This window comes from Gossypium raimondii, chromosome 11 (assembly GCF_025698545.1).
Source record: "Gossypium raimondii isolate GPD5lz chromosome 11, ASM2569854v1, whole genome shotgun sequence".
NCBI classification, from domain to species: Eukaryota; Viridiplantae; Streptophyta; class Magnoliopsida; order Malvales; family Malvaceae; genus Gossypium; species Gossypium raimondii.
The window spans coordinates 1,783,939-1,796,120 of record NC_068575.1 but is presented as its reverse complement, the minus strand read 5'-3'; the positions used below and the strand labels follow the sequence as shown (position 1 = coordinate 1,796,120).

Sequence of the window (12,182 nt, the reverse complement as noted above, 5' to 3'; positions counted from 1 at the left end):
ATCAATTTACACTTATAATAGCTTTAACACTCAATTTATACATTAAATCCATAAATAAATTTCAATAACTTGTATTCAATTAAATTCACATATTATTTCACTATTTCAAATCATTTTATTTTCACTTCTCATTTTTCAACAATAGTTATTTCAATTTGCTTTTCGTCACTTAGATTTTTTCATCATCTCATGCTACCAAAACATTTCATGAACTATATCATTATCTATTTTTTGAACCCAGGGTTCATGCATTTCATTTCTATATCTCAATTTAATATCTCATTTCAATTCATTTTCAAGATCATTCAATACAATTTATATTATCAAAATTGTTCATTTACCCCTATTAACTTAACTCGGACTTTGGCGGATACACGGATCCAACCAAACACACTAGTACTACACATTGTACCTTAACGGTACACAACACCTAAACAAAGAATCAAGAATCGAGCAAGAATAAAGAATAGTAATGAATAAGAATGTAAATAGTATTCAACACACAAAGTGCTGAATCTATAACAGTAACGATAACAGTATTTGACACACAAAATGTCGAACCGGTAACAGTTATAGTAGTCGGCATATAAATGTCTGATCAGTAAGCCGGCAAAAACCCGTACTCTTCCATATCCTATAGCATGCCAACTATATCCGACTAGCCCGACTAGTTAATAGGGTATTTAATTCACTTTTCAGTATAATTTCCATCTTAGTTCAGTATCAATTATAATTCCTTATTTCAATCAGTTTTACAGTATTGCAGTAATTCATTACTTTAGTAATTTTTCAATATTCCAATTCAATACCACAATAGTTCAATAATTCAATTCAAATCATTTCAATTTCTATTCAATAATCACATTTCAATTTCACTCAATTCACAATTTTCATGTTCAAAATTTAAATCAATTTTTCAATCCAAAATGCATTTCAATACCACATTAATTCTTTTAATTCATATCATATCACTAGTAATTCACATACAATTCACATACATTCAATATCATTTAATTCAATATCAATATTCACCTTATTTTATTTACTTAAACATATTATTCAAAATTCAACAATCGTTATTAATAAATTCAATACCAATACGTATTTATCATTCAATTCAATCATGATACTTACCTCAATTTGCTTATCATGTATATTAATTTAAATTTTAACAATTAATAATTAAATTCGAATTATGGTAATACTAACCGAAATTTCTGTCGAGTCACTTCTTGTCCACATTTTCCTTTCCTTGCTTGGACAATGACTCTTGCACGACATTAGCTACGTAATTAAACAATTAAAAATTATTAATACACGATTTCATCAAAATATTTCCATTTATACCTAAACTTTACCTAAATTCTAATTTCATCCCTTATCAATACTAATTTTATTTCCCCAATCTAACTCCATATTCTCTCTTAATTCTTACTATAAACTCATTTTAATTATTCAATTTCACATAAATCCCGAATTTCGAGATTCTTTCAATTTAGTCCCTACTATTCAAAATTTACACTTTATTTTACAATTAAATCCTTTACTAACTTCTAAGTTGAAATTAAATCAATTTAACCCTAATTCATCATCTTTCCCAACATGAACCATGTCTAAAAAAATATAATATCTTACAAAATTTCAACATAAATCCAATAATACTTTATTCTAAGATTCCAAAACATCAAAACTAAGAAAAATGGATTAAATTGACTTACAAAATTAACTTTGAACCTTGAAACCCTAAATTTCCTTTTTCTTTTTCTTTCTTTCTTTCTCCCTGTTTCTTCTCTGTTTCGTTCATGCTTAATGTTCTGTTTCTTTCTTTCTTTCATTTGCTTTATATATATAATAATATAATATTATAATAATATAATAAAACAACATACTTATTAATTAAAAATATCTTAGATATTTCTTTTGTTATGCCGCCTCAATTTAGGCTGATGGCATAATTACCTATTTGGTCCTTTAACTTTCTTTAATCTATAATTAAACTTTTATCTCTATTGCAATTTAATTCTTTTTCATAATTACTCATAATTAAGTCAAATTCACCTAACCAAAACCTAATTGATCACACAACTAACTTTGTAAATATCTTTAATAAATATTTACGAACCCGTACTAAAACGAAGGCCCGATAATTCACTTTCCAATGCCTGCACTTTTTAGGTCGTTACAGGTGCCAAGTGTGGGGATCCTTTGGTTTAATAATTTGATGTATATGAAAAACTAGGAACCTTTTTTAATCTTTCAAGGAATAACATGGAGTTTTACGAAAACTATTTAGATTTCTGTAAACTGGGCAAAACAGTACAATTTAGCCTATAAGAGTAACCTGTCTAGACATCTCGGTATGGATTCTGAGCTTCCTTTGGTAGGAAATTGGATGCATCTATATACCGACGGGGCTGTTAGGATGGAAATAGGTTTTGTTGTTGCTAGGGGGTATATGTAAACAAAATGGAGAATCGATCCTTGGATATAACCACAATTTGGAGAGTTGTTCTATTTTTTATGCTGAACTTTGAGGGATTCTTGATGGTTTGGCCATTATTCAGAGAAGGGGTACGAGAATGTGTTGATACACAGGGATAGCTTGGAAGTCATTAAAGCTCTGCAAGCTAGTTGCTTGGCCAGTTTGTCCTTAGCTTTGATAAGTATGATTCATTTGATTTTACAAACTGTAGATCAATGGTGAATAAAGTATATTCCAATAGTGAGGAATAAAGTTATTCATGTATAATAATAATAATTTAAATTTGAATATATTCTAATTATTAATATGCTCGTACATAATAATAATAATAATAATAATAATAATAATAATAATAATAATAATAATAATAATTTGTTTTTGTTCATATTTATTCACAATTATATTATTTATTATTTTAATTGTATTCACATATATAATCAATGATGTTTGAATTGGACCAAACGATCAGACAGATTGGGAATTAGATGAGGTATCAATTCAAATTATGGTAGTGAAATGGTTGGATTGAGAATTGATATGAGCCGATTAAATCATTTTTTATATTTTAATATATTATTTATTTTTAAAATTTTAAAAAATTAATTGAATCAATAAATTAATGACTTGATTGATTCGATCATCATCCGATTGTTTATTATTCTTTATACAAAAGTTAAAGTGCTATTTTTAAATGATTGGTGGACCTTTCTACCTTTATGATATTATATATATGCATTTTACAATTATACCATTAAACCTTTCAATATGAAGAGATTAATTTGGATTTTAGCACGAAAAGATTCAATTAATTAGACCTTTAATTGGTCAATGAAAGTTGTAATTTTGAATACTCTCTCATTGGTAATTCATTTCATCAAAATGAAATGACATTTGCTTTACATTCTACTTCTTTTTCTTCAAGATAATATTTTAAAATATCTCACATTTAACAACTATCTTTTATTGATATTCTGTATGCTATAATAAAATATTATTATTTTATTTATTCATACTATATAATAAGATTAATTTTATGTCTACTAGTTAATACCGTTAAATTTTTTTATTAAATTTATTAGTACAACATTTAAAAAAAAAAACTTAATTTGTAGCAATGTGTTGAGGCTTGTTTTCTCTACCTCCTCTAGGGAGTGATTCTTCCTTATTTATAAAACACGGTTCACTTGATGTGACATACTAGAGGTAGTTAGGTGCCATGGATATAACTCAAGACGACACATCTCACCTTAGAATTTACACCCAAATATCATCATACGTGTTCGTGTGTCCCACCTTTCGAGGTTGCGAGGAGTATTTACATGTTTGCCTCATGAGGCATTCTATCATGTTCACCTCGTTACGGGTTAGATTTCAGGTCAGATTTTAGATTATGAGGCTTTTTATAATACAATGTAATAAAAAAATGATATTATAATAAAATAAATTTAACAGTGTTAACTGCTTGATTTGAATTTAAAATTCAAAAGTAAAAAAATTAAATTTTTAGAAATAAAAATAAAAAAAATATATGCCAAATTTACGATTACATTTATTATTATGGGGAATTACTTTGAGAACAGGGAACGGTGTACTCACTCCAAAACGTTACTTTCATCTGTTTTTTTCTTTATTTCGATATCATATGAAAATGAGTGTTTGCTTAAAGTATTAATTATTTAATTAATTAATCAAAGTTGCTTCTAAGTTTAATTTTCTGAAAATATTAATTAACTGTGTATCATGTTTGAAATATATATATATTAAATTAATTAATTTTTATAAAATTAAATTAATCACTTGAATCCATTTCATTGTAATTATTTTATTTATTTGATTTTGTATTTTATGAGATAAGTAGGAGGTCGAATCCCTTTAAATTGGTTCAAAAGTATAAGTTTCTTCAAAAATCAACTTTTACTTTATTATTTTTTCAAATTTTTTAAATTGATGAGATGTGAACCATAAATGAAATTTTTTAATTTTCTAATAAATGTAAAATTAATGTTTTCGAATTGAAATATATTATCTTCCTATTTATAAGTTGAGAAAAATTATGGTTAGTTTTAAGTATGGTGTTAAAAAACAAATATGATCATAATGGTAAAAGTATTATATAAAATTTTAATTTTTAAATAATTTTATTATAAGTTTTGATATTAGATTAACCAAATCAAAATAGACCCATTTAAATTAAATATTCTTTTTCAAAAATCAAGTTAGAAAAAATGAGTTAAAAAGAAAATATAAAACTTCAAGTATGATATGTTGGACCAATAGTCACAAAGTATAAATAAAGTTAAACACTTCCTAAAATAATAATAATAAATTAAATAAAGTTAAGCACTTTTGGGTCACATAAATAGTGGAGGCTTGTCATATTCCACTTCAATAAAACAAAATTAACACTTCCATTACATCAAAAATAAATAAAAATAAAAAAAACCCAACATTATGTATAATTATTTAAGAATCTAACATTCTATTTCATTGCACAAATTTGACCCACCATATTAAAAAATTATTAATTTCTTAATGTATGGATTTACTTTAATTTATTAATGTATTTTTAATATAATTATTAATTATTATCGTTATTTTAATTTATTTCATTTTTAGTAAAATTTTAACATGTTTTGAAAACATATGTTAAAAATTAAATTTAAAATAAATATTATAAAATTAATAATTTTGCATAATTAAAATTTTAAAGTTTTATTATTAGAGGATAAGATAAGCTTAGTTGTGTCACGTGAGACGTGGGCATCTTGAAAACCTAAAAAATATATTTTATAAAAATAATTAGTTTAGGTCGTACACGTGGCGCCCGTCTGATAAATATATCGTCAGTGATTGCATGGCGGCAACACATAAATAGCTTATCTGTTGGGACCTTGACCCTATGGATAAACGGCACGTGGAAATGAAATACTAATTAGATTACTACGTGTGACGCGTGTGTATATTCATCAATGGTCCACACGCCTTTACCTACTGTTGGTGGGCTCCTCGTCAAATCTCTTTTGCCGACACTGGATTAATGTTTAATTAAACTCAGTAATTACATGATATTTAAAAGAAATTAAAATACTGAATATTTTAATATATAAATGTTTAAAATTATATATATATATATGTATAAAATATGTTAAATATAATTTTAAATTAAAAAAATAGAATTCGTTATAATCATTCCATTATATATATTTTAAAATAAAATAATTTAACAAATTGAATGGTTAATTTTAAGGATTAATATTTCGTACATGATTATTATTTTTATTTCACAAACAATTTTTAAAATATATATATATATTAAAATATTTACCATAAGCATGTAAAGTTTGCTAAATATGAAATTTTTTATTTTTATTTTATATTTTATGTAATAAAAGGTCAACATAAATTATGTTTTATTTTGTCAAATAATTTCATTAACATTTTAACATGTACGAAATTAAAAATGTAATAATTTGTGTTTTGAAAATAAAAGTAAAATCATTTAGTGTAACTTTTTATTTATTTATCATCAAATAATTATATTTAATGAAAGGCTTTTAATCAAATTTAATTTTTTATTATAAATTTGTTAAATATTAGTAATAATAAAACTAATTTTTAAACATTTACATCCAAATAAATAATCGAAACTAATATTATAAAGCATAATTACACTAATAATTAAAATATATTTAAACTTAAATTAAAAAAACTGAAAATTTACCCATGAGGAGATTCTTTTCATAGGCATAATTAGTAGATCAACTAATTTTCATTGGTTGAATTTTATCAACCGCTTAATTAACAATACGTGTAATGGTATTTTTTGTCGATTAAATTTTAACTCAATTGATATCGTTACAGCTTGTAAGATGTAAAAGAATGTAGATATTTTTATTATTGAATTAGTGTCATAGAATCAAGAGACACGGAACGAACCATTTTGTAGTATAAATATATATAAATTGTGTTGATGAATTTCTTTTAATAAAATAATAATTTGAAAAATAATAAGAAATACATATTAGAGGTACTCATGAATCAAGTCGGATCGAGTATAAGCATTATATTTACATACTTTATACTTGTCTAAGCCCGGCCTGAAATATGAGTTTAAATTTTTTTCCAAACTCACCCATATTTGCAAATAACTAACACAAATCTATTTCAGGTCTGTCCATATTATATATATTTAAAAATATTTATATTATAGTATTTTAATATTAATAATTTTATCATTTGAAATTTTTTATATATTCATCTTAATATTATTTCAATGTTTACGTCAAAATAGTATTATATATTTAGTATAAGTTTATTTTTTTAATGTGTTATAAATTACATAATATATAAAAATAACATAATATAAAATATTATAAACTTAAAAGGATCGGGCCGGGCTCATGCCTTGAATGTTCACGCCCGAACCAAACTCATATTTTAAATGAGCCTAATTTTTTTGACCAAACTCATTTTTTGGACTTCAAATTTTTGCCCATAAACTTCCCAAATTTCGAACGGGACTTCGGGCCTTGATGGATAACCCGATTTATGAAATATAAATTAATACATAATATAACTCTCTAAAAATTTTTCCTTGACGTAAACTACTATAACGAAGCATGTATTGTTGTGTACTTTTGATCTTACTTTCTTTTTTCAACTATTCTTCCTTTTTGTGACATAATATCAAAGGTTGGTATATTATTGCCAAATATATTTGGATTATTATCATAGGTTGGTAGATGTAATGGTATAATTACGATTAATATTTGATGTATATAAAATAAAATATTATTAATAAATTAGAAAAAAATTATGTTATTAGAAATGAATTTAATTTTAAATTATTTATATTCGCTTTTTGATTTATTATTAGTGGATACAACCAAGACGCCAAATATAATGCTTAATAATGGGTTGAATTACTTATTGAAACTTAAAAGTTCGTTTGATATTTGAGAAGATTTGAAAAATAATATCGGCTTAAAAATGAGATTAAATAAAAAAAGTTTGCTTACAATAAAGGTCGGACTTAGACTCTAATATTCAATGCTTGAACCCGTTACGTAATATTAATTTTTAGCATATGAAAAATTGGATATATTGTACTATAATGTAAAAATAATAATAATATGTTGAGTGGTTTATAATTTAGAAATTTAATCAAAAGAAATATTTACGTGTTATATTTAAAAATTTTCTTGAGTTGGTGTCACGAGTCAACCAAGCATTTACTCGTTAGAAATGATTAAAAAACTATTCTTTTTACAAAGTAAACTATATTATTATGAGAATATTTTATCCTTTTATATCATTATATAAAAGCTTACACTTGATTAAATATTTAACCATTTTAATTATTTTTATTTAAACTTTTAATAAATATATTAATTACATAAACATTTTTACCCATGAGGGTTTATAAGTACTAAATATTAATAAAAGCATATTTTTAAATAAATTAAAAATATGAATATACTTAAACAAGTTTGGATTAACTATTTAAGAATTGGACAAACTTTGATAAATTTTGAAGCTTATATTTGAGTCAAGTTGAACTTGAATAACTATATAAACCAAGAATTTGATACATTAGGGATAAAGCAACATTTAATCTCTAAACTTAACAACTTTTCTCATCTTAGTTCCTGAACCTTTTTTAATCCACATTAGTCATAAACTTTCCAGCTTTTTCTTATTTCATCCATAAATTTAGATTTTATTAAAATGCAATGACGTAGCACTTTAAGAGAGTAACATCATAGTTTTAAAAGAATAGATGATGTTGTGATACAACTTCAAAATGCCACATCATCATAGTTTAACAGAACCCAAGTTTAGGGGCTAATTTGAGAAAAGTCGACAAAGATTGAGATAATATGAATAAAAAAAGTTCAAGGAGTAAGGAAAAATTATCAAATTCAGAAATTAAATATTACTTTATCCCTTTACATTATACAAATTATTTTAAACGAACTAATGGTTGAACAAATCGGGCCACAAGTTCACTAGTCTAATTGAAAATTAATTAAAAGTTCAAAAAAAAAAATCAATTTGATAGATTCATACCAACTCTCAATCTAATTGATTTGAAGCCATTTTTCGAACATATACCTTAACTACTTTTTAATCAGAACCGATTCAAATATCTTTACATCAAATTAACCCAACTTGACTCGACCCGACCCGTAAATATTTATTTTACTTTTTAAGAATAAATAAACAAAATCCCAAAGCTACTTTCTTTTTAAATGAAGTCTCACTTAGAGTAGTACCATCATTTCTTTTGTGGGCTTATTTTACTTCACTTCACAAAAGCCGATTCTTTGTTCTTGAATCCTCCATATAAATTTAGTGGCTCATATATTTTCCCGAGAAATTTAAAAAATAAAAAGCAAAGCTTTAATTAGTTGCTATAAATTCTCATGTTAAATCCTCTCTCAATTCTTCTTCTTCTTCTTCTTCGCAGCTAAATCATAGTCATTATCCGCATATTATGTTAGCCCTTCAAAGCTCCGTCAACAATGGCGAAAACGACCCAAACCACGACCAACATCACGATCACGACGATCAAGACGGTGAACGTATCAGAGACATCCATGCTTTAACCCCACCACACCCTCCCGCCGTCAACGCCCGTCGTCGTTGGGAAACCGGAAGCAGCCGTGCATCGTCATCGAGCGAAGTAGCTCCGAGTGAAAACTTCACCACCATGAGCCGAGAATTCAATGCTCTGGTCCTCGCCGGATCTTCCATAGAAAACAACGATTCCGATTCCGTACATACTTTGAATAACAATCAGCTGACGAGGATCGGTGAAGATCATGAACTGCAAGAGGAAACTAACCCTTTAGCTATAGTACCCGATAATGGTCCGTACGATCGAGAATCGGATCAACCAAGAAGGGTAGGGTTGGGTGGGTTAGAAACGGCGGCGACTGCGGCGGCGGGGAGTGGTGGTAGTAGCGGCGGACATGGGGAAGTCACGGTGCTGAGAGTGAAGAAAGAGGAGGTGGAATCGAAAATATGTGCTTGGCAAAACGCGAAGATTGCGAAGATTAATAATAGGTTCAAGAGAGAAGATGCTATAATTAATGGGTGGGAAAGTGAACAAGTACAAAAGGCTAGTTCTTGGATGAAGAAAGTTGAGGTATGTTTGGATACTGAGAATTTTTTTTCTCATCATATTTTCTCATGAAAATTTCTTTTATCAAGGACTAATTCAAAATAAATGATAAGTTTATGTGATAGCAAAAAAGAAAACCTTGCTAAGCTAGAAAATGTTTTAAGGGAAAGATTAGAATTCAACTATATATTTTTTTAAGTTCATATTTTGAAGAAATTTAATAGAATTTTTTAATTTTAGGATGAAAATGTAACTTTAATATATATTAATTTTAAGCTTATTCTTTATAAAGAGATCAAACTTGTATCTTTTCATTTTAAGAGGGCGAAGTCCTTATTTTTGAATTTTCTTTATTTATTTTTTGAGTGAATTATAAGAGAAAAATAAAACTTAACAGTAATATAATTAACGCGATTCAACTCAAGTCACACTTAAGACGGTGAACAATTTAATTATAACACTAATACTCTAAATTTAAGTTTTTAATTGATACTAATCTCGAATTTAACCGAAGTAATGATTTGATATGGTCTAGATTATTTTATTGAGGAAACTATTGAGTATTAATTGATGATTCAATTGACCAAGGTTCTTAGTTGCATGGTTGGGAATTTTCATGGTAGTTTAATAACTAAATTATCTTCATGTAATAATTATCATATGCTATTGATTTTTTAGTCAAATTCTTAATCAAGTCCCTATGCTTTGTTTTTCTTAAATTATTAGTGGGATATCATGATCATGATAATGGTGGTAGTGGGGTTTTTTTTCCTTTGCCCTCACTTTAGGAGATTTCCAACTTTATTAGTGGATAATTTTAAAAGAGTACATCATTTAACAATTTCCTCTCATAAAAAATAAGAAGAAAAATCGATGGTTAACTTAGTTTTGATTTATCAATTCGAGTTTATTTTATCAAATTATGAATTATTTTTAGTTATAAGGCTCGAATCTAATATTTTACTTTAAGAGTTATTCTTTTCGCCGTAGATTATGTTAATAGTCATTTAATTATGTTTTTTTGTTACTTAACTATAAGTAAATTTATTTTTGTTCACCCAACTATAAAAAGTTATAAAGTGGTTAACTATTTAATTTTGTCTTTTTATCATCCAATTACCTTTGATTTTGGGGTGTTTTCACTTTTACATTAGCTAGATGATGACCAAAAAAGACAAAAATAAATAGTTGGATGATCATTTATAAATTTTCAAAGTTGGGTGACCAAAAAAAAATTTGTTGGGTGACAAAAAAAACATAGTTGGATGAACTATAACATTTTATAGTCTAATGACTATAAAGGAGAAAAAAAAAACCATAGTTGAGAATGTACTTTACCATTCTTTTTAGCACTTTGCAACTTTAACCCCTCCAAAGTATTAGTTGTTCAATTTCATCTCTTTTGTTCTCCTTAATATATGAAAACTGCAAATTTAACCCCTTTCAAAAGCAAAAAATTCAATACAACTCATTTTTATACAAAATTTTGAATTTTATCTCAACTTCATTGCACAATTCCAAGTTTCGCCCATGCATTTAACACGACAGACTTTGGTAATACATATATGATATTAACATTGTATATACATGCGTTCATTCATAGTTGTTTTACATTATTATTTTGTAATGAGATTTTGAGTAACAGTCCCAATATGCATATATATATACAAATGTGAATCGGATTTATTTTCTCTATATATTTGTATATGTAGAGGAAGCTAGAGGAGAAACGAGCAAGAGCCCTAGAAAAGATGCAAAATGACGTCGCAAAAGCGCACAGAAAAGCAGAAGAAAGAAGGGCATCAGCTGAGTCCAAGAGAGGGACCAAAGTCGCAAAAATCCTTGAAATTGCCAATTTAATGAGAGCTGTTGGGAGACCACCTGCTAAACGTTCCTTCTTTTAAATAAAAAATAAAAAAACAACCCTTTAATCTTCCCTTCATATAATTCCCATTATATATGCATACATATTTACACATACACATACATATATATGTATGCATGTGAGTACCTTCATCTTTTCAATTGTAGGGTACCCTTTTAACGTAAGAGGGCATGCAAGCAAGAGTTGCACCAAATCAAAACTATATTATGTATACATGCATGTATGTATGTGTGGGTTCATGTTTGAGTGTTTTGAAGTGTGATGGGATAATATTTGAGGATTTTGTTAATGGTGATATTTGGGGATGGAACCCTTTTTTTAATGTTGTACAGTTGAAAATATATCAATTATCAGCCTTTTTATTTGGTTTGGTGCTTTAATTAGTGGCAATTATTGTAGTTTTTTTAAAGCTTAATTATGAAAAATTAAATATTAATCAATTGAATGTTGTTGAATGTTGCTTTTCTTCTTTCCCCACTTTTTATTAGTATTTTATTTTACTTATTTTGTGTATTTTTACTTCACCAACTTTTAAATCGAAAGAAAAATAAAAATACGATTAAACGCGTTTTTAATTATCCAACACTAAAATTTATGTTTTTTAATCTTTTGTTTTAAACAATATTATAATAAAAAAATTATACTTAATATTTTTACATATATATAGACCATGAAGGGTATAATAATAA

The 12,182-nt window shown here is 26.4% G+C and overlaps 1 protein-coding gene across 1 annotated transcript; it reads left to right on the top strand.

Moving 5' to 3' along the window:
• The first annotated feature begins 8,755 nt into the window (after positions 1-8,755).
• Positions 8,756-11,873, top strand: LOC105761645 (remorin 4.2). Its single transcript, XM_052624402.1, has 2 exons — positions 8,756-9,632; positions 11,321-11,873. Exons 1-2 carry the CDS (start codon positions 8,979-8,981, stop codon positions 11,510-11,512), a joined length of 846 nt encoding a protein of 281 aa, XP_052480362.1. The 5' UTR covers positions 8,756-8,978; the 3' UTR covers positions 11,513-11,873.
• The last annotated feature ends 309 nt before the right edge of the window (positions 11,874-12,182 follow it).